The sequence below is a fragment of the Silurus aristotelis genome, assembly GCF_946808225.1.
Source record: "Silurus aristotelis genome assembly, chromosome: 9".
In the NCBI taxonomy this organism is placed as follows: domain Eukaryota; kingdom Metazoa; phylum Chordata; class Actinopteri; order Siluriformes; family Siluridae; genus Silurus; species Silurus aristotelis.
Window position 1 is genome coordinate 18,946,100 of NC_139582.1, and position 24,227 is coordinate 18,970,326.

At 38.0% G+C, this 24,227-nt stretch overlaps 1 protein-coding gene across 1 annotated transcript; it reads right to left on the reverse strand.

Moving 5' to 3' along the window:
• Window positions 1–2,610: 2,610 nt before the first annotated feature.
• ptger2a (prostaglandin E receptor 2a (subtype EP2)) lies at window positions 2,611–23,398 on the reverse strand. Its single transcript, XM_083550378.1, has 2 exons — window positions 22,157–23,398; window positions 2,611–2,932 (listed from the first exon to the last, which is right to left on the reverse strand). Exons 1-2 carry the CDS (start codon window positions 22,979–22,981, stop codon window positions 2,648–2,650), a joined length of 1,110 nt encoding a protein of 369 aa, XP_083406504.1. The 5' UTR covers window positions 22,982–23,398; the 3' UTR covers window positions 2,611–2,647.
• Window positions 23,399–24,227: the final 829 nt, after the last annotated feature.

Below are 24,227 nucleotides of genomic sequence, written 5' to 3' on the forward strand. Positions count from 1 at the left end.
CACATGCTTCCCTAAATCCCCTGCGCGCTATCGCAATCATCTGCCATGCTGAATCAACCGATTGCTCCAGAGCCTCGTTCCAGTTGAGCTAATTCCTCAAAGCGTCTAATCGTGTACATCCGGCTTTCTCAACAACGAGTACCAAAACCCGTTATTTGTTTCTGTGCGTGAAACACGAGCTTTGATGTGAAGATCATGCAGGACTCTGCTAATAATCTATGGAAAGTATAAAACAAAAGGAAACCCTAAACCTATGCCTAAAATGCTGGACATATATTGGATCTCATACGTTTTATCCATGAGTTTATGGAGTCTGTGGAACATTACAGTAAATTCATTGATTGTTTTTTTTTTTTTTTACACGATATGGACAACATTTTGTACACACTGGACCTTATATGTGTGTTTTGAACGTTCACGCTGACAAGAGTGTGCTTGTGGAGATCCCACAGAGCTTTATAACAGGACACTCAAGATCTCTCAGACCAAAAGCAGATTTCAAACCAAAAATGTCGCACTAGTACACAACATTACAACAATTTTGTAAACTAAGGACATCAATATTATTAGATCACCTCAACATGCTTGATGTCGAGTTTTTATAAGTTTTACCTTGTTGTGAGTTTAGCGAGTTTGTTCTCCGCCCATCAATCAATCAGCGCAGTAGCTTCTGGAGGATTTTTTCCCTCTTGCATTATTTGTATTTATAAATTTTTTTACTCATTATAAGATACTTAAATAAAACATACTTAAGTAAAAGTAAATGTACTTGTTCTGATGGTGTACTGAAGCTCTTGACCATTCTCTTGTATGCGTTTGGTTGACTGAAAATCTACACAAATTGCATGTATTCTTAATAACGTGGCCAGTGCATGTATTATATACAGCATATACAATTTGCAGTAGTGCAGTGGATCATCCTGGTCATGCTGCTTCATAGATGTTAGCTAACTAGCTTTAATTATAGAGTAAATAAGAATCAGACTCTCTTTATTCGACTTTTGACAATAGTTTATTATTTGTTTATTCTCCTCTGAAGTAAAATTGCACTCTTTTACTTCTGGTTACACTCATTCCGTTGACTTTTGTTTTGCAGGAAAGGCAGACAATTTGGTCCTGAATATGTTGACAAAAACAGTAAAATCACATATGACACATTTCAACTGTTTTTTTTTTTCCCTTTAGAAGGATGAATCATGGATAAAAAAATAAAATAAATAGAATTGTTTTGCAAAACCTCCAGCATCAACAGATGTTTAGTTTCAGCGAGAGAGGGTGTTGTTTGTGGTGGATCTGGAAGTAAAACTAAAATTACACAATATTACACTTCCAAAGTAATATCAAATGTATTTTTTCTGCCTTGTGACTCTTCTAAATGCTGCTGCCAAAAGTCAAATGAACCTGACCCATAGTTTCACAACGATGCTTTCATACATAGTATTAAATAGCAAAATCACAAAAAAAAAAACACCACACAAGCTTGACATTATTATTCTTTTCTTTCACAGCTCAGTGCAAATGCAATCTCAGTACTACATGAAACGAGGTACACTTTTTGAACCCATATATCAGCTTCCTGAAAACACACATGGATTTATACAGACACGTCATACATTTGACATAAAAATGAAAAACCATACATTGTGTGGCCTACATAGAGTTCTGACCTCAACCCTATTGCACACCTTGAGCATAAATCTCCACAAACACACTCCATGGTCTAGTTGAACATCCTCCCTGGGACATAGAGGCTATTTTTAAGAGCAAAATGGGACTAAATGTGGTATGGGATGTTCAAAAAACCCAAAATAAATCATATTTTCAGTTGTCCACAAAATTTTTGTCCATTTACTGTATATGTGGTATGAACAAGTTAAATAAATGACATTCACAAGTAAAATGAGAGCTTAATGACAGATGAGAGTGTGTGACGTAGTGTCACTGCAATTAAATCGTTTCATGTCCTGACGATCCGTCTGGACATTACTGATCTTCCCCACAAACGTCTAGACGCACATTGTGACACTACCATGTGTTCCACTAAATTTGCCATTAAGCACAACATACGGGTGATGTACACACACACACACACACACACACACACACACACACACACACACACACACACACACACACACACACACACACACACACACATCACCTTTGTGGAAAGTCCATTTGTCCATCCAGGATGGTTTCCCAGCAGTAGCACACTATACAGGACACGTGGAACGTTATTCTGGTGGTCATGTGAAATAAAATGCCTTCAAAATACATCTAGAACATACTTCATGCTGTCGGTCATATGTCGTTTGTTTTTCCTCTTTCAAAGAGCTGAATGATTTCAGTCTTCAATAAAAACATTTAGTGGTTTCAACTAACACAACAACAACTACAACAACAGCTACAACCCCTCCAAAGTTCGGTTACCATAGCGGTTACTCTCTTTGACTGTTGGGGATTCAAATTTAGCTTCTAAACTCAAATCCTCCAATCCGAATTGTTGTTATAGTTTCGGCATCTGGGAATCCCAATAAGAAGGAAGCTTCCCTATGGCTTAAACATTCATATCTCTCTCTCTCTCTCTCTCTCTCTCTCTCTCTCTCTTTCTCTATATATATATATCATATCATATATATATCCTTTGTCAGATCATTTGAGCCGATTTGCTGAGGCGTGAGATCTCTGTGGTAACAGTGATGTTCTGGCACTGGTCCTGCTGCCCTTCTGAGTTTTTAGCCAGTGAAGTTCTGTAAATCGAGTTCCTGTTTCCAGCTTTGCACAGTGCCCCCAAGAGGAAACGTATCCTTGAGGGGCTGAGAATGATAAACACACACGGGTCGATGATAGGGTTGATGGAGATGAAGCGCAGCACGATAAGGTCCATCTTGCTCTCGTTGCTATTCAGCATCGGGTTAATGTACACTCGGATCTGGAAAGGAGAGTAATATGGCGTTAATCATAAGGAACTTTAGATTTTTCACTCTTTTACATGTACAAGAAAATATTGTGACTTTTACCAATTAAACATATCATTGTAAAAATTTCCATAAAAAGACTATTGTACAACAACGCATGAGGGGTGTGAGGCCTCACAAAATTGTTTAGTGAATCCACATCTAACAACAGTGACTCAGGTGCAGCGAGTTACGGCAGGCAAGAGCAAAGAAGGTAACTATGAAGCTAGGACTACTGAAATAAAAACAATTCTACAAGCTTTAGGCTGAGCCAGATTCCATAAAAGCCCAAGGCTACGTCTGTAATCCGGATACATTTTAAAATGGCGTTTTCGTCATTTTCAAGAAACGTCTGAAACTGCTAACATCGTTGTTTGAGGAAAAAGTTAAATGTTTCGACCGGCATCAATCCTGCCTGCCGTTTATTTACTTTCTGGCTCTTTGAAACGTCGCGGCCACGACTAAAAATGCATTTTCAAAAGCCTCCATTTTCGCAGTCCACACTGCGACGTGAAAACTGCATTTCCAGATGTAGCCACTTTGGAGGGCATTTTGAAGAAGCTACGTTTTCGTTGGCTGACAACAACATCTAAGTGTGGATGGAAAAATTATGAAAATATGCATTTTCAAACAGAAACTTATTACGTTTGAACTACTAGTATTACTAGTACATGAAATAAAGTGCCGCCACATCGCTCATGTAATTCAAAAATTTAACTACTGGTAAGTAGTCGAATGGCATTGTGGGTAATGTAGGAAAAATTGAGCTGTGTTAAAAGTGTCAATGAACAGAGATGAATTGAAATTTTAATATAAACAGCTTTCATTAGAAACAATACGTCTGGCTTCTCAGAAAACCTAATAATATAATATAATATAATATAATATAATATAATATAATATAATATAATATAATATAATATAATATAATATAATATAATATAATATAATATAATATAAATAAAAAATGCAAAATGCATGTAAATAAAGTAAAAATAAGAACAAGATAGCCAATGTGGGACAAAAGTATAATGAATACAATAATTACCTACACACTATATATGACAAAGGTTTGGAAACACCTGACCATAAGGTTGGTGTGTGCTTTCTGGACATCCCATTCCACATTTAGTCCACATTTACTGTAATAATTGCATCGTCTCTTCTGAGAAGATGTTCCACTAGATTTTGGAACTCCAGCCCATGTACACCATATCTTAATAGGTTTCCAATTTCAAGTGAAGGTACCGTTTCATGCCACCACATCCAGAGTTGCCTACAAAATTGTGTGCCTCGAATGTTGTGGTAACAGTTTGTGAAAGAAACACATATTGCTGCAAAAAAGTCTGGAGTCATCATTCTTTTGTCCATGTAATGTGCATTTCAATATGAGCTTATTGTATTGAATGTAGTCGTATTTATACGACTACAAAACTCAATAACGTTCAGTTCAGTTAATCAAGAGGTGATGAAGGGCTACTTAAGGAAACAACCTTGAGAGGAACCAGACGCAGTAAAGAACCATCATCAAGAAAAATGTTCATAGAAGGTGCATCAACATAAGTCGAAAGAATATGCTGGGACAGCAAACCTGTCAGAAAGCATACTCAGAAAAACTTTCAGCTCTCTGTGGTATTTCATCTCAGTTTCAGTATTGCTCATAAGCCTGTGGTTGACTACTATCAGGGTGCACTTTCAAAATGATATTTTAGTTCCAATCTCTTGCTATCCGTGCAGTGGTGCAGCCAGCTGTGTGCTGTTATTATTAGAAACACAGGCACTTGTAGGTTTTTCTGTGAGTACTTTATCAGAGTGTTCATTTACTCTTTCTAAAACGGTTCTTCAAATTGTTGGTGTAATATGCCTCAAATTGTACCTTTTATTTCACTACATTTCAGAAAAACATGCCGTTCCGCCTTAAATTTAGTTGTGTTGAATGAGAACTTGTGGCGAAAGCATAAGCGTAATCCTACTTTACTGGTTGGAAAGTGTGTGTGTGTGTGGAGTAAAGATTCTCTCACTGTTTGTCAGTAACTACAAAAACACGCTCTATTTAAAACATGGTGATATTGTTCAGAAAAAGGTCAGAATTGTATTCATTCTTATATACACTATATGTACACCTGACTTGTCCAGGCATACGTGCTTCTTCCACAAAATGTTACCACAAAGATGGAAGCACACAATTGTATATGGACTACGAGACCCAAGCCTGTTCCAGCATGACAATGTGCCTTGGCACAAAGCCAGCTCCATAAAGATATGGCCCACATGGTTTGGAGTGAAAGATCTTAAGTGGTCTTCTATAGAGTTCTTTATGTCATATTTTGGAAGCACATTCCAAAATCTAGTGTTTCCCAGAAGAGTGGAGGTTTTTATACCAGCAAATGGGGACTAAATGTGAAATGGGATGCTCAAAAAGCACATACTATTCAGGTGTCCACAAACTTCTGTCCATATAAGTTTTGTTTTCTGTACATGAAATGTTTTACTCAAAAAAAAAGAAAAAAGTAAGAAGTGAAAGTGCCTTCTCAGCATAATTGCTCTCTTTATAAAACAGCTACTATTTTCTCCTACTAACCTGCATAGTTGTCAAAAAAACAAAACAAACAACCTAACTGGTTGTAATTTGTGATTGACTGTTACTGAAATAAGCATTAATCGTTTATTAAGTATGCAGCATTTAATTTTAAATGTACATTTTGGTATTTTTTTAAGCTTTTTGCTGGTGTGAAACTACTCTGGTTGACGGGGGAGAACTCGGTGGGCCTGAAACCGTTGTGCAGCAAATTGCTTATCTGGTGATATCCTTGAGTTTCTTTTTGAGGTTTTGAGGCAGCCATGGATTTCTACTTCAACTCCTATTTAATAAAACAACTTTTACATTCAATTACAATATGCTGTAAAATTTTAAACGGTCTCCTATTTCCATTCTCTTGATCTTAAGTCTGGGAAGTGCATGTTGTATCAAGAAGGATGTGAGTTATGAGATCACAGAATTGACAAGTTACTAAAACTTGGATTTAGATTTTTTTGTGCTTGTGCATTGCCACTGTTGTGCCATGTGTCTATGCGACCTACATACTGCTTTATATCTGCGCTGATTTCTACTGTGGTCATTAACAGTTGGAGGTTAATCACGTCTAGAAAACACACCTAGAACCCATTACTGCTAAACTAATTTACAAAATATTAACAGCAGACTGAATTGACTTCACTCAAAGACGTCAGTTCCACGTTACGTTGGCGCAATTTGTTCCCGAACAACCGATACGATCGTTTTTGAACCCTTCAACACTTCAACATGCTTTAATCAAGTTAAATGAACCAAAAACATATAATAGTTACAATAATTATTCATTATTACCAGCATAATATTACTTATATTAATTGACTGTAAATAAAGAATACATAGAAATAATTAACATAATAATAGAAAAATACTACTACTAATTATTATGATTAATTATCAATAAAAAAAGATGTGCTAATTATTCTAATAATAATAATAATAATAATAATAATAATAATAATAATTAAGATGAGGGGGAGTGGTGGCTCCAGCGGTTAAGGCGATGGGTTGCCGATCGGAAGCTGGGGTTCAAGCCCCGGTATCGCCAAGCTGCCCCTCTTGGGCCCTTGAGCAAGGCCCTTAACCCTCTATGCTCCGGGGGTCCCTTACGAGGGAAATATCGAGGTCCGTGACGTGGGGCCGCCTTCCCGTGGGCTCACCACCTGCAGGAGGGACCGTAAGGGACGGTGCTGTGAGGATTGGGCAGCAGTCAAAGGCGGGGGCCTGCTTAGACTGCTGCCCCCGCGACCCGAATTACGGATAAGCGGGAGAAAATGAATGAATGAATGAATGAATGAATGAATAATTAAGATGTACAGGACATCTATCAAACCCTGACTGTAAATCTAATTATACACCATTCTACCACCCCAAAGCCAAACATCCTGCTACCGTTCCTGGTTAATTCCAGTCAAACAACAATAAAGAAAGGTCCAGAGTAAGTATGGATCAGCAGACAGTAGCTAATGACAACATCACTTTTGCAGTCAGCCTCTGGAGCAGGTTTGAGTGTTTTCTTTGCTCTAACACCCAAAGAGATTGTGAGCTGATTAGTTATATCGTTATATCTATATATAGGCTGGTTAGATCATTAAGAATTCATAAAAGAAACCAAAGTGAGGTCACAAAAGCCCAATTTAAGTAAAGGTCACACAAACGTTAGTATCGAACATAAAAATGTTATGGGATTAATAATGTTAGGTTTGTGTTTGCTTTTTGACCATCTCGTTCCGCATTTAGTCCCCATTTTCTGCAATAATCTCCACTAAGAATATTTGTAAGATCTATTTACTAAGTTTTTTTTTTTTTTTTTCGTGTGTTCCTGTGGAGATTTGTGCTCATTCAGGCACAAGGGTGTTTGTAAACGTTATTACTGATAAAGTGTGAGGAGGAGGCCTGGGATGCAGTCAGCGTTCCATCTGATCCCAACGGTGTTCAATTGTGTTGAGGTCAGAGCTCAATAGCAGGAGATCTTCCACTACAACCCATGTAAAGCACATCTTTATGGAGCTGGATTTGTTCTCAAGGGCATTGGCATGCTGGAGCAGTTGCTTCCAATCAGATTATGTAAATGCTATCAAAATATAGTCAATATTTCAGAAAAGTATAGATAGATAGATAGATAGATAGATAGATAGATAGATAGATAGATAGATAGATAGATAGATAGATAGATAGATAGATAGATAGATAGATAGATAGATAGATAGATAGATAATTCAATTCAATTCAATTTAAATATTTAATCGAAAGATTGTCACCTGAGTTAACTCGTGATTAAACGCAACTTAATCGAACATTTTTATCTGTTCTAAATCTAACTTTAATTAATCTAGTTTTACTTTTCTTTTTTTCCTTTTTTAATGCCAGGGCAGCTTGTAAAAATACTCTTGTAAATGTTTGAAAGTAATTGTGGTGTTTTAAATTATGTAAATCTTAAGGACACCAAACGGAACTTTTGCTATGTTTCCACACGGACGGTTTTAATTGCCGGATGTGTGCATCATGGTGGATTTTGGTGCTTGATTTGAGAATTGGCGCGTCAGTAAAACAAATGTTTAGTGATGAAAAATGATTTTTCGGTGGACTTTATTGATCTATTTTTATACCTGAGCAACGAAAAGATGTCGTGAATAAATGCGTGTTACGATAAAGGTTTTAATTTCGCCTCTTTTATATTAATTAATATTTTTTCTAAAAATGGTCAAACAGAAATGCGCGCTGCATGAATCACACGTCAATAAAATTTGTGCCGTTACAATGAAATATATATGTAATCTGTATACCATAACGCTATAATGTTGTCACATGGCCCTGTGCTACAGGAAATGCCGCTTCAATGTTTTTATGATCACAGATGCTTTAATTAACGTCTGCTTGATCACGCAACTGCATTATGGAGATATTTGCAAGGCTCGCCAGGCTTTACCATCATCAATAAACTGATTAGGATCTATTCATTTAATTTACTGTAAGCTGGGCTGCAACCGGAAAAACCGTGCAGCTACAAAAGTTTGCAAGCAGACGTGTTTACAGGATGTTGTGCACCCTCAGACAGATGATGTCTGAGCCGTGGAGATGAAGTTCAACCTTCGTGATCGTAGCCATGTTTGACATTTTACGACCCGGTATATCAGAGGTCTCTCTGATGCTGTGTATCTCTGTGATCACTGGCAGCTCACCACTAAAATAACCCCCCCCCCTCCTTTTCAAATCAGAAATAGTAGTGGTCTTTCATGTGGTATTCAAGGCTACCGAGACAATTTGACAAGTTGTGTTCTGTCTAAAAAAACCTCCCCATACACAATATACTGACACAGGACCTCAGGGTTCAGGGGCATTACAACATCTTGGGAGTGACATCTCATTACTCGGATCAGCGAGCGTGGGAGGGGGGGGTTTGCAAAGCTTATTTTAGTCAGCAAAAAAAATAAAAAGGAAAAAAAAAAATTCAGATCAGGCAAGACAATGATTCATGAGGTCCTTTAGCTTTTAAAAAGCAGAATTATGCAAAACAAAAAGGGTGCTTTATTTTTTAAATCCTAAAAAGAAAACGTTTAATAAAACTTTTCATACTCAGCAGTTCCTCCTGCATGTCAAACCCTTCATAATCTATTCAGTTGGATAAACATTACATTTCTTCCACGTTTTTTTGCAAACATTAACATTTTCCCCTCTCATTTTTGCCTGAGAACCAAAAAAAACCTAAGTAATTCTGTAATGAAGGATGTTTTGGCATTCCTAAATATAATCTTTTTCCAAAAAAAACGTATTTAATGCAGGCAAACCAGGAAAGATCCTTCTCCAAATATTGCACGTCATCTACATTCACTATAGTTTGTGCTATTCTAAAGAAATGTGTACATTACTACAATATATTCAGTACTTTGTTATATTTAATCATTTTATCTAAATCATTTTTATATAATATTTCATTTTTTATTACGAATTTTACTTTAGAAATGATGGACACAACAAAAACAAAAAAAGATAGAAATGTGTGTGAATTAGAACACGACTGTACACTACAATTATGGGGAATTTTATCATTTTTGTTATGTATATATTAAGACTTCGACTGATGCATTAGAATATGTAGGTAGGCTAATAAACTGGCAAAGGTGTTGCATAAATATATTATTAATAATAAACTACTAACAATTTTGGCTCAAATTTCAACAAAAATTTTTTTTTTTATTATAAAACATTAACATAAATGTGAGAAATGCTAATAAATAAATCAACTGTCAGGCGAAACTTTACAGCCGCCTACAAATATGCACATCGGACGACCAAAACATTTCGCCTGATTACTAATCAACCACACCTGAGAACATTCACACCAAGAGACTCAGTTGCAAAAATCTTCCCGTAAACTTCTTTATTTAGATTCTGTTCTTTATGTATATTTATATAGGACTTTTCTTTTGCCTCAATTTTTACTTTCTTTTAAAAACATAGCTTCAGGTCCAATTTAGAATCTAAATTATAAATAATAACCTAAAAAGGTGGACAAATCAGCCACAATACCTGCAATACCTTTTTTTTTTTTTTTTTTTAATCAAACAATATTATTTTGTTATATTTTCCAGCCTTACAACAATCATAATCAAGAATATTTTTTTTCTGAGCCATTACATTTTAATATGCAAATATTTTGTTTTAGATTTTAAATCTGATTGGTCCAAAACTCTTGAACCTACTGCTGAGACATTGATCATGAGCTTACATAATTGAGTATAAATATATTAGTTAAATATGTTCTTGTTTCTTTAGCCACCAATTTCTACAATACAATTAATACGGTGAAGAATATAAGTAGATATTTATCTAACAGCCATGACAGTGCAAGTGATTAAACTACGTGTTGTTATTTCGATACCAGAATTTATTATGAGAAAGAATCTTTTTTTTTTTTTTTTTTTATCATAAAATGATATTGTGCTACATAAAACTTTACTTTGAATTAAATAAACTTCTTTATCTACTTTTTAAAATAAACATTTGCATTTTCCCTTTGTTTTTATTGCAAAGGATAACATTTTCCTCCAACTGCTTCTTATTTATGTATTGTTGGTCTAAGGACTAAAAAAATACATTAAGCAATCATGTATTGATAAATGCTTTGCCAATCCTTAAAAAAAACAATACTAGCTACAGAGCATAGCCAGTGGCGACATTGGGAACTCCCTGAGATTTCATGAATAAGAAACCTTCAGAGGAATCAGACTCGGAAGGAAAACCGTCATTGTCTTGGTGTCCATTCATTACAGTTCCATCATTATTGAGGTTATAAACTGTTCAATGCTGAATGAAAATTTTAAAAAACACTCATACATATGCTAATGGAAAATGTAGCAACAAGCTACACTGTAGCAAACGGTGTCCTAAATCCTAATGGCTCCAGAGTCTCTTTATGTTGAACCATCCTCACCCCCATATTAAAGAAAACTCAATTTAAAATTACGGCACCAGTGCATCTGCTTGTTTCTATTAATTTGTTCATCCTTTGTATTGTATACAGAATTGAACTTTGCGAGTACAGCTTGAAAGAGTTAACTGTTTTCCCAAAATCTAATTTCACATAATCCAAGAAAACCAGATGTTACTCTCCATGTGAGCGCCATTAACGCCGGCTTTAATATAAACTTTACGCTAAAGCAGTGCTAACAATGTCAACCGATCAATTACTCCTGCTGAAAGCTGCAACGTTTACGCCTAACAGGGCGAACGTGTCCTGCTCAGGCTGAAGCTCTCCCCGTGTTGGAAATGTGGGAGCGTTGTTAAGAAAACAATGAGTCTGTGCGAATAAAAGTTCTCCTCCGCTCCACAGCTGGAACTTTGGTCCGGAAGAGTTTCTGTCCGGAAATACTTCCTGAATGACCAGATTGTTATTCGTTGTTTCCATGCATGACAGGTTTATGAGCTGCTTTTGGTGCGTGATTGTTTTGACCCACTATTATTATTATTAGGTTAAGGCATTAATAGTCTGACAAGAAATTACGTTTATGAGGTTTCCCAGATGTGCACAATGAGACGAAAATCTGTTTTGCATTAGCAGCAAACAAAATTTTTTTTTTTTTTAAATCTTCACACGACCTCGTGACTCGATCAAGTTTGTTCATGCAAACAATGGTAAAAAATGACAACATTTTCCTCACAATACTTTGTATCGTGTGGGTTTTCTTTATTGTTGTTCTAAAAATCCATGGTATCCTTCACTGACGGATCCCTGGCTCTCAGGGAAACACATTCTTTTCTTTATTTTTTGGCTACAAAAATATTCAGCTCTAGAAACGGAAGCTCGATTCAATGTCTAAATGCTAGTTAACATCATTGTCTTTTTTGACATTCAGTCTCAGTTATTGTCCTTCAACCCTCCACAACCTTCATTAATCCTGTCTCTCTGCCCACAACCGTTTCTAAAATAAAAAATAAAAAAAACCTCAGCTGAACAGATTCCCCTAAAATAAAAATATAATAATATAATACAATTAAATAAATTATACGACATCCTCCATTCCCCTATTTCAGGCAATATGAAGCAAATAAAATTTGTAATTCAGAAATTCATGATTGATTGATATGAATTAATATACTTTTTAAAATTATTTTACATCCCTATGGCAGCCCTATGTGTACAAATTGTAGTGTAATCTTCAATCCTCCGAGCTTTAAAGTGTAATTCATGCTAAATTGCCTTTCAGGTTGCTGTTGCTATGAGTCAGCTAATGAATGAGTGTGTGTGTGAAATGGGAAATAGTCCGGACCTCCACGATGCTCGGGTTATTATAAAATCGGCTCCTGAATATATCTCGTGATTGTAACAAGATTACTTTGTTTGTGCTTGTGTGTGTGTGTATGTTGATTTATTTACGCTGTGTGCGTCAAAGCATGTTAGCATGTCCTGAAGCAGAGAGAAGGGAGGTGGGGGGTAAGTTAGCGTGACGTGACGTGCAGAGAAGCACAGATGTGACTCATGTGTCGTCCTTCGAGAACATTATTGGCGTGTTGATCGTATGGATAATTCTGTGTGTCAACCAGCTGTCAGGCGAATGCGGATTGGTTGTCAGGAAGGTGTGTAAGATCGATGTCATGATTAGAAGGATCATGGTGTGAAAGATGATTCGAAGTTTTCAGAGTAAAATGATTAATAGTCTATTAATGTATAATCCATCATGAACATTCTGTCTTCGCTACGAGAAGGTTATATAGAACCTCGCCCTGCCATGCCCTATACCATGTTGTTGCTGTAGTTTGTATCCTATTGCTTATCATTTAGGCAAATGGCTCGGAATGGACATTTCTTCCTAAGAAACAACCACCAATAAAATTCCATAAACATCCAGCTCCATACAGTTGGAATGGAGTGGCCTGCTGTAGAACTCTGACCACAACCCTCCTGAGTATTTTGGGGATAAACTGAAATGCTGTCTGCACCCCAGGCCTCCTCACCAACATCAGTATCTGATTTCACGTACGTCCTTGTAGCTAAATGCAACCAATCTAAATATGCAGACTCCAAATTCTAGTGGAACATCTTCCCAGAAGAGTGGACATTATTATGATTTGCAAATTCGTAAATGTGGAATGGGATGTTCAAAAAGCATATATGAATCGGATGTCCACAAACTTTTGGCCATACAGAGCAGGGCCGCTGGAAATAATTTTGAACAGGGGGTACTGTAAATTAATAATTATTTTTTTTTTTTGACAAAAAAACCTATGAGCCTATGGGCCTATTTAAAATACATTTAAAAAAATAACAAAGGGCTGTGACGATTGGCACTTTTTTTTTTTTACCACCGCGGTGGTAGTGGACCAAATACCGGCGGTGTTGCGGTGGTTGGGGGGTTGTTTTGAAATAATAATAAAAAAACAAAAACAAAGAAACAACACACTAAAGCCTGTAAAGCATTGAAATAAATATCAGTAAATACTGGTAACTTACATAATATAATAAAGTTGAATCCATTTTAAAAAACCAAACAAAAAAAAAAACAGTTTTATATTTCCACACAAAGAGCCTCCCGCTCTGCGCTTTGAGAGGGATGTGGAACACGAGCAGGAAAGAGACCACCGATCTCTTTTTCTGATATCTTCATGTTGTTGTAAAAGGTACGAAGAGCTAATTTTATCTTCCACAAGGGCAAGGAATTTAGGCTATGTTTGCGCGCTGCCAGAGAAAGCCAAACTAAAATCACCCGCGTGTGTGAAACGCGCTTTACAAATAAACTTGAAAAATCAATATAATTAAAATAATCAAAATAATTTAATTAAAATCCAAAATACACTTAATAGCCTACGTGTGTCAAAATCATTTCCTAAAATATTCATAAAGAATTTATAAATTGTGCAAAATATTTTTACTAGGCCTACATTTAAAAAAATCTCTCTCTCGCCAATAGGGGGGTGCTGCAGCACCCCCAGCACCCCCACTTCCTGCGGCCATGATACAGAGTATAATCCATCACACATACTGTATTTAGCTGTGATTTCCCAGATAAGATGGTTATTTTGTTGGATTTGAGTCTCCATAGAAAACTATCATTAAAAGTATTAATACTTTCAGATCGATCCACCTGGCCCTTGAGGAGGAGTGATATTTGGAATTTCCATCAAAATATCAGCAAAACGTTATGACCATCACTTGGATTCCATTTAGCATTTCTACATTGAACCAGGTTGCTGTTCGGGTTGCTTTTCTAGTCTCACTTGACCTTCTGAGGAAAGTCATTAGCAGGTAAATTGGTGTGAATTTCTTGCCGTTCTCTCCTTTCCGTTCGGGTAAATCCAATTCATTAAGGGTTGATGACTAAAATATGAAATAGACCAGGTGTTCGGTGAACAGGAAAGCTAGAAAAAAAAAAACGCCCTTCCCTAAAAGCACTATGTGCCCGAGGCTGTGTCATTATGCATGCCATTTTACAGCTGCCATTTCAGCACGCTAGTTGAAACAAGCTTTTTTTTTTTTTTTTAAGTCATGCACTCAGGGCCCTTGGTGATAATCTGAAATGGATTCATCTGGATTTTATATTCTCTTCTGGTGTGTGTGTGTGTGTGTGTGTGTGTGTTCATTGATCCCATTGGCAACTGTCTTCACTTTCAACACTACAAAAAAGTTCCCACGAAATTTTAATAAATAAATCTAAAACTTTTAAGGGCACTTGGAGAAATAGTCAGAATCTTTTGTAATGACACTGATTGATATTTTTATTTAATCCTACAATAAAACAATTCCCACTTAAACCTTTCTACCTAGCCTACTCCTGACATTTTAAATGCCATGAAACTACTGTGTGGTCAGAAGTGGCGCCTGGTTTCAGTTTAGCACTTGTGTGGTAGTCGCTACCTTTTGAAATGGAGCCGGCTGTGATTGATATTCTGTCAGAGAGTACAGGGGTCAGTCGTGGCTTTCTGGTTCAAGTTTGTTTCTGAAAGAATCCCATTGTTCATTGATATTCTCATTTGAAAAGTTTTAGAAAAGTTTTTTGAAAAGGGGTGTAACGGTACACGAATTCCCGTTTCGGTACAGGGCTTTTCAACCCTTTTCTACAGGAATATTGTTAAAATCCCTAACAAACAAATCAAATGGCGGAACGCAAGTTTAGTCTCCGCCTCTGACTTCGAGCGTAGTGTCACTGTTTTTCTTCTAATGATAATTATTCAACTTGAAAAAAACACAATGCCAAGGGTATAAAAATAAATCTAGAGTTAGCGCAGTGTCACTGTGGCCCGGAATTTCGCCAACGTTTTCACGTCTAGCGGTACGGATTCTTTAGTGATTTATATACAGCTTCAAGAATTTCTCTTAAAAGGAGAAAATCCTGACAATTCCACATATCGAGGAAGTGAATAAATGAAGGATGGAAGGCATTTATTAAAGTATGCTGAAATAAATATTCCAATAAAGTACAATATAATCTTTACAAAATGAAATGTTCGATGTGAATATAACACATAAACATCTATATTACATAAACGAGGTCGAACATGTAAACTATAATAAAAAATGTTTTTCATTTATTTAATTTGAATCAATTCAATTTGTCCCAATTTAACCGATTACTCAATTAAATCAATATTGGTTTATTCAGTTGTATCTTTATAATTGTTTGCTTTGTATTATTGTGTATTATTTAACCAAGCAGGCATTTTGTTAAAAATAGTTTTAGCAATTCAAGCATTTTTTATGTTTTGCATTTCTTCCCCCAAACGTTATAGAAAATTAACCAAACGGTGACTTTAAAACCGAGGTACATACCGAAGCGTTAATTTTGTATACATTTACACCTCTACATTTGATATATTTAAGCTTTGTACCTAAAATAGTGCTGAAGTTTTGTTCTCACTTCCTCATTTTCTAAAATAACCAGATGAAAGACCTTAAAATGTCCTCGCTAGCAGCACATACCAGCAGCTAACATTGTAGGCGGAAAATTTATCTACAGAACATGTGAGGTGAAAAAAATACAGCTCTCGACTACTATATTGGACGTGGCGTACTGCAATTCATGTGTAGCGAGCTCAATACGATGCACACTGTATGGCAAGTTTTGGGACACCTGACTTTTATGGTCATAAGTCTATTTCTGCATATCTTGCATGTTCACACTGCACACTTGATGCTTGCGCACAGTGTCTGCTGGAGGATTAACGGAATACAAATTTGATTGTAATAGTGTAATATATACTGTATACTGTGTTTCCTATACTATACTGTGGTTCTTTTCCAAACTGTTATCACAAAGTTACATACAATTAGATAAGAGACCAAGACCTAATCCAGCATGCAATGCATCTGTGCACAAAGCCGGATCCATGAAGATATGGTTTATATGAAAATTCCCACAAACGCACTCTAAAATCTAGTAAGACATCTTTACAGAAAAGTGGAGGTTATTATAACAGCAAATGGGGACTTAATATGGGATGTTCAAAAAGCACATACCAATCTTGTGCTCAGGTGTCCACCTAAACAGAGCGAAATAAAAACGTTCTGTCTCATTATTGTCACTTCTAAATCAATAAATCTTCCTGTTAAGCTTTTTGTTTAATTTGTTTTGAAAATAATTCTAAATAAAAATATACAAATTAATGAGCTGATCATTAATAATAATCTATACTTTTCCCTGCAGCATTCAGCTGACTTTAGAAAATTTCAAAGGTTATCTAAAGGTTATTAGTTGTCGTGAGAATGCTGCATATGTGTGTTTGAGTTTGTGAGGGGCCAGGAGTCATTTAGTTGCTTGCTCTACTGGGAAGTAGCATTTTTGCACAACATTTCAATACGACCCAAAACCTTTGACGCACTCACGTACATATCTGATGAACCTTTTACCGTTTGTCACAAGTCCCAAACCGACGCGTGACTCATTAATGAGTCTTACTTAGTCATATTAACCTGTGCCAGCAGTGAAAGTAATAGTTGCTTCTTTCCACCCCATCATGGCTTAATGTCTTTCTGTCCCTCTTGAGAGTCTGTGCTCCCTCCTGAGGATACAAATACGTTGCGAGGAAATGTTTCCTTCCGACGTACTTACCGGAAATCAGACTCAACAAGTCATCTTGTCTGGTCTAGTCATCCACGGTGCTCGTATTTGCACACACTCTCAGCATGATGTAATCAGAAACAAAAAGTGCTGCAGTGCTGCCGGAACGTGGTTTTTGGCTTTTCACACAAGCTTTTGGCAATGAAAAAAAAAAAAGAATGAGTTTGGCATTCGAAAGCAATTCAAGCCGCAAAGGTGCAGCTGTTTGTTGTGAAATCGGATTGCAAAACCTTTGCCATGTAATTGATCCTTCAAGCTAAACTAATCAGTAAACCTACAGCCTTGGTGAATATGAGCAATGGAGTCTGTGAAAAATTGTCTATTTAATCTTTTGTCCATTTGTTCAAAAGAAAATTCAGAATAATACTCAGTTGTAGGCTGATGATCTTTATAGCGAGAAACTACCCTTTTTTTCCGAACTGTGCTTAAGTACAGAAAAAAATAAAAAAATTAATTTTATCGACATGAAAATCTTAAGTACTTAAACAAAATACTTAAACGAGATGAATGGTTAAAAATATATTCTTCCTGTCACACCATTGGTGTCTGAAGTTTATTTATTAGGTGGTAATCTACAAGACTAACAGAGATAACAATGAGAAAAAATAATGGCTATCGAAAGACATTTCAAATCACAGATATTATGAGACATCAGTGTTTTTTTGTAATGAAAATGGGTTCACTGCTTTTAACTGTAAAAGCAGACAAGCTTTTGCTTTCTCCGAGTGCATCATTTGCCGTTCAAATTTGATTTCAATGGGCTGCGATTTTATAAATTACTTCCCACGCATATAATGCATCGTAATTCGAGCTTTTGTGTGTGTGTGTGTGTGTGTGTGTGTGTGTGTGTGTGTGTGTGTGTTGGGGGGGGGGGGGGGGGCAGGATTTGTGCAGGGGGGGAGCGGTGTCCTGAGCTCGAAGCTTTTAAGCTCTAATTATTAATATTTTACAAAATCAATACAAAACGGTACAGAAGCCTGGAAACGTGAAAATAATACTGATACTACAAGAAACTTGGTGACACGTATTTCAATTCTTTCCCACAAGCCATCAGACTCCTCAATAAGTGACGACTAAAACATACACGTTATGGAATCGGCAAAAAGGTTTTCGATGTGACGCATTGATTTTAAAAAAGTGTGCATCAGAAACAAGTGGGCATTTGTATCACGATGCATCGTTTTTTTGACAAATCTATTTATTTATATAGAATTATTAGTAGATGTGCTAAACTTTTATTATTTAGAAGGTGACCATTAAATTGTGACCAATGTTTCTATGTTTCTCCTCGCTAAACTGTTTCTCAAGCGCGTTTTCGTCGTAATGATGTATCACAACACTATGGAGACCGAGGCGTGTCCTGAGGGTCCCATAGAATACAGATTAACATGGCAGAGGCAGAGCTGTAACTTCCCGAGACAAAAAAGGTCTGGGTTTTATTTAATCTTTGTTCTTTTTTTTTTTGCACTATAAAGGCTGGTTTGTGAAAGGGCCATGCGTTAGAAGTCAGAAGGCACTTAACTTCAGTATTAAATTGCTGCCAGTTTCTTGTATCAGACCGTACGTTTACAGAGTGTGCACCATATCCTGTGATCAAATCTCCATTTGAGGCACCTATGCGTGAGTGCTTGGACACGCTTGAGCAACTTTCCCTGTGCTGAGACAAGATAAAACAAATCAAACAAAAAAAAAAAATAAACACTTCCTTGAACCTGTGATTCCACTGATAATGAAGGTGTAAGAGCAGCTCTGCATCTCAGCCAATCAGCATTAAAAATAAGCAACTGTATATGAGATTCCACGATTGCGTTTCTCAACACTGAATCTACAATTACCGAATATCTTGCACGACAATCTCGTTCACCTCTTTACCATAAGAGTCTGTAATCACTGAATTTACAAATAGCTTGGGCTGATGCTAATCAAAAATATCCTAATAATGCCACTGTAAATATTTTTTTGCATTAATAATTCATAATTCTGGTTGTACTTTCCAAGTGTCCATCAGCCAATGCAACATCGTCTGAATACTGGCTACAGCCTTGAGCAGTTTCCACCTGTCTAATGAACAACTTTTAATGATCAGCAAAAATAATTATGATATGCATATATATAAAGTGTATTTATAGTACGGTTGAATCATTAACAGGTTTCAGTACGTTTACGGTATTTTAGCAGACGCTCTCACTCCCAGGGTGACTTGCAGTTATCTGAATAGTTCAGGGTTGTTCAATGGCCAGGCAAGGGCAGCTTGGTGGTGTCGGGATTTGAACTCATGACGTTCCAAGCTGATTTCTGACATCTTGCGGTTCTTAGTTTTGTATTTATGGCATGGAGTGACTTGGTACACACTAACGTGGCTGACATTTAAACAACTGAGCAGTTTTGAGGGCCGTGCTTGAGGGCCCAGGAACGACAACTTGTTAATACCTCTATTTCGAAGTTCCATGTCCTAACCAGGGGATGGATGGACGGAGGGACGGACGGACGGAGGGAGGGACGGACGGACAGACAGACAGACAGACAGATAGACAGACAGACAGACAGACAGACAGACAGATAGATGGATAGATAAACCTGACTCCTTAGACTACCTGCATGTTACTGTATTCACTTTTTTAAATGGAAAACTGCAGTACACTGTTTACATTTTGAAGGCCCACTTAACCACTACTAAAGTAAGTAAGTATGTAAGTAAGTAAGTAGGTGGTTGGTTGGGTAGGTAGGTGTCACTGAACATTGCAGGAGTTTTTTTAACCAGCCTTGGACTCCCTCCACATAACTGTATTCAGGTATTTAACATGGAACGCTGCAACGCTATGCTACAGTACAAACAGTAGTTTGGATTCATTATGGCTTTTCCCTGAAGCATTTACTTTTCCCTCAGAAACAAAACCGGCCTCGAGGCAAGTCCATGCATTTTGCATTCATCAAGTCAAGTCAAGTCAAGTTTATTTCTATAGCGCTTTTCACAACAGACATTGTCTTAAAGCAGCTTTACAGAAATCAACAGTTGGGTGAATGATGTGCATTTATCCCTGATGAGCAAGCTGTGGCGACTGGGTATAATCCTTCACTGAACATTCTAGCTTCGCTCCAAGAAGTTCATATGGATTACTATGTGCTTTTCAAAAGCAAAAACAATATGGCATTAAGCATGTCCTTTTCTTACAATGTCATGCCGCACACAAAATCTACGAGCACCAAACTAGACTGTCTGAAAAAAGTTGCTCTAGAAAAAGTCGTTTGTACCATATTATTCATCATTTGCACAAATGGTTCCAGAATGAACGATTAGGATTGTGAAATTGGAAATATTGCACACGTTAGAGCATTGATCATATTTGGGATTTCAAATGACTGCACTTTGTCTGATTAAAGGAATAAAGGAAATGAAGAAATGAGCTATTTTTTGTTTGTGTGTGTGTTAATGCTCCTCAAAGAAATTACAAGCCGCTTATGCTATTATCCTTTCGATATTACACCCATTAAAGAAATGAAGGCGTCGTCATTCACAATTTGTTTTTCATCAGCGATTTTAGATCTAGACAAATAATTTAATCTTGATTCCCATTTGGAGCTTCGTTTGTAATCCTCCGACACGGGAAACACAAAAGGACCACTAAGACACAATTCAGCACTTGGCTAAGATAAGTTTTAAGCAAATAAGGTCTTTTCTCATTCTTGTTTTTCTTTTTTTCTTCCAGGACAGCGAGTTAAAATAATAAGATAATCGCACAGGTATGCACCCTGTGTGTATGAAAAGGGCAGGGTGAAAACTTTCCCCTTAAGCCAGGTTTCCTCTCTCATTCCATGTTAAAAGCTAAAATATTAATAATTCTCCTAATGAAAGTGTAACTCGTTTTTTTGACTGTGAATAAAAAGGGTTGGAGGTCAGCTTAAGCATGATTTCTTTTCAGATTCCCCAACCCCGTCTGCGCTGCACAACAAAAGCAATGGTTTACGTCTGTGCTTGTGTGTGAGTGAATGTGGGTGCGATTGAGGGTGTGGGTGTACGTCTGCACTACCTTCATGCATGATCTACAAAGTTTGACTAGTTTGAACCGTGCAACCTGAGGTCAGGGAGCAACATTGTTTAAATACCACTGGGGGTAGATAAGGAAGGGTTAAGGGCTTTTCTTCTAGGGTATGTTTTTGAATTTGGACTCCTAAACTCCTTATCATGTCTCCCGATCCGCAATAAACCGTATCACGATTTTTTTTTTTTATGAATTTCTCAAAGATTCCTAATCATATATATAAATATATATAAACTCAATATCCAGGCGCCCTCAGAGTTTTCAACACGTATCACAGCCCACCATGAGTTTTTTTAACTACGTTTATTTATTGTCCAATCTGTGCAGCCACTTGTTGTTGATTCCGAATCTCCAAAAACAAAATTAGCCTAAAAATAACGACTTGGACTTGATGCATGATTCCTGGTTAGAGCATCCTGGGACTTCTAAGAAATCTCCAAGGCTTCGAAAAAAATATCACTGCACGCATTTCAACAATTTATTCTGTCTGTTCCAGCCCTGATTAAAAAAAACGTGCACAACCAAACGGCGAGGAAGCTCTAATGAAATCCCACGATGTCCTGCAGCAGTGTGATGAGTGTTCAAAGAGGAGAACGAAGACCTCTAATGCAGTTTGTGCACCTATTTCAGACTCGAAACCCCCTGAAATCCCAAAATGGACTGCAGTAAATGCAGAATGATGTAGCCTAGGGGATGCAGATCAACCATAATTGAGTTTGTGGGAATCTGGGAACGAGATCTATAATTTTGGGAACTTTTCCTAGTGTGTGCCACTTTTTTTTTTTTTTTTTTTTTAAGTCATCTTAATGCCACACAGACATATTCTAACTATGCAAAAATTTGCCACATTATTCAAGAGGCTCTTTGTTTGTTATTGAGATTTGGATTTAAGTTCATTGGTTGGTATTGACTTCATGGTGACTTGACTCTAGAGATAAATGAACTACATTATAATAAACTGATATGATAAAACGCACGTGGACGTTTGGAAAAAGCGTGTTTTGGGGGCTCGTTAATGACAGTTTTGACACTTACCATTAAGGGCAGGCTGCATGTGACAAATACAACCGTCATGACGACTAACATGATGAGATACTCCACTTCCTCCGAGAGAGAAAAAGGTCTGCGGTCCTTCCGGCTGCGCGTGACCGAGGACCCGCCGCGGCTCACGGAGCGCCTCCGGTACATGAGCACGAGGTGATAGGCGACAAAACAGTTGCACGCGGCCACGGCGAGCACCATGAGCAGCATAACGGTGGCGTAGACGTTGGCGAACACGCGGTCCCCGCTCTTCTCGGGTTTCATGTCGATGAAGCACCAGGTGCCCGGGCAGTACTGCACGTACCTGCCGAACTTCATGAAGGGCATGCAGCAGAAAAGCGCGCACAGCGCGTACACGCAGGGGATGGCGACGTAGCCGAGGCGCGCGCGCACGCGCCGCTCGTACAGGTACGGGAAGCCGATGGAGAGGCAGCGCTCGAACGCCATGGCGAGGAGCAGCGCGAGCGTCGCCAGGCTAAAAAAGGTCATGGCGAAGCCGAAGTAGTCGCACGCGCTGCGTTTCTCGCCCAGTGCGATCAGCGTGGTGTTGAGCGCGTACGCCGTTTGCACCAGCGGGCTGGACAGGCACGTGCCCGCCAGGTCGGTGACCACGAGCGCGGTGACGAGCACGTGGAACAAGGTGCGCTGCTGGTGCTCGCGCTGGCGGCGCCGGCGCTCCTTTCGGCGCCGCAACTCGATCAGCAAAAGCGCCACCACGTTGCCCAGCACGCCCACCGCGAACATGACCGCGCTTATCGCCGGGCTCGCGTTAATGTCCACCGTCCGCGTTTCGCGACATGACTCGTTGGTCTCGGGCATAACGTCCTCTCCGAACCTGTAAATATATTTGTTTTTGTTTGTTTGTTCTCTTACACACAATTCAAAAGCGCAAAATATCCAACAATGAAACCGGAGAAAGAAAGAAAAACCTCTCAAAAAGACGCAGATCGGATTCGCATGAAAAGTTCCACCAGGTTAGAACGTCATAAAACCATCAGAAACGCGTAATGAACCGGAATGACGTCACGTGTCGTTAGATCCATGTTTACTTTTCAAGAAGAGCCGTGACATTCCAGTGATGGTGTTTTCGTGGTGATGATGAAGATGATGGTCTCGTGTGCGTTCTCCTGGTCTCTGAGCTCTGCTGCCTTTTCGTTCTGCTGCTTTCTGACAAAATATTTGATTGACCGGGTTGCCAGAATGATGCGACTTTTTTTTTGTTTTGCATGTTTTGTCCTCCCACATGCACCGTTTGAACTCCGCCCCTATGTCTGTAACTCCGCCTTAAAACTTCATACCAGACCAATGACAAGGAAGGAGTCCATAGTAAATTCAATCCTACATAAGGTTGATGACCTTTTATCAGACCACCATGGTCCAACCAAGTTCTGGGAAACTGAGAGATTTGGAACAGGGGTCAAATGAAACTTCCTGGAGAAAAATATCTACAGATAGGACACTATTATTTAGTCATTATCCACCAAATTTCAAACCAGCAAGCTCTGATATCACACACTGCACCGGATGGTCCACCAGAATATTCCCAAAACTAAATGTCTGAAAGTTTCCGGACCTTGATGTTAATTACAGATATCCAATTTTTTAATCTATGCAGTTTAGATCTGTTACATTTAGCCGCTCATAAGTTCTTGGTAAACATCTCCAACCATCACAATGACCCTCATAAATAAATAAAATAAATAAATATAATGGGAAAACATCCTAAAGAGGATGCACCTCCAACACACTTCTATGCACCTGAGAGGTCTTCCATACAAGGAGCCTCCTAGACGTGCTTTGCTTTCCCCAGTATGGGCTCCATGATGGTATTGGGACCAGACTGCTAAGATTTGATGATATGCCATTCTATGAAAAACATCTTGGTATCTTGTTGTCAGGCAATGTACCTTATCCACCAGCACTCATGGAAGCGTCAGTGCACTGGTCATCTCTCAAGGTCCTTCTCATTCAGTTCTAAAATTGTGTCTGTTCCTCCGGACATCATGGCACATGTTGCACAGGTCATTAGCAGACAAGGGTAACTAGGTAAGCTAGCAAATCTTCT

What these genes read in the sequence shown, in the direction of transcription:
- ptger2a (XM_083550378.1), bottom strand. Translation starts at nt 22,981, where the DNA reads ATGCCCGAGACCAACGAGTCATGTCGCGAAACGCGGACGGTGGACATT. An exon ending in CATGCAGCCTGCCCTTAATG is followed by an intron (nt 2,933 to 22,156) that starts GTAAGTGTCAAA and finishes TCTCCTTTCCAG; the next exon opens with ATCCGAGTGTACATTAACCC.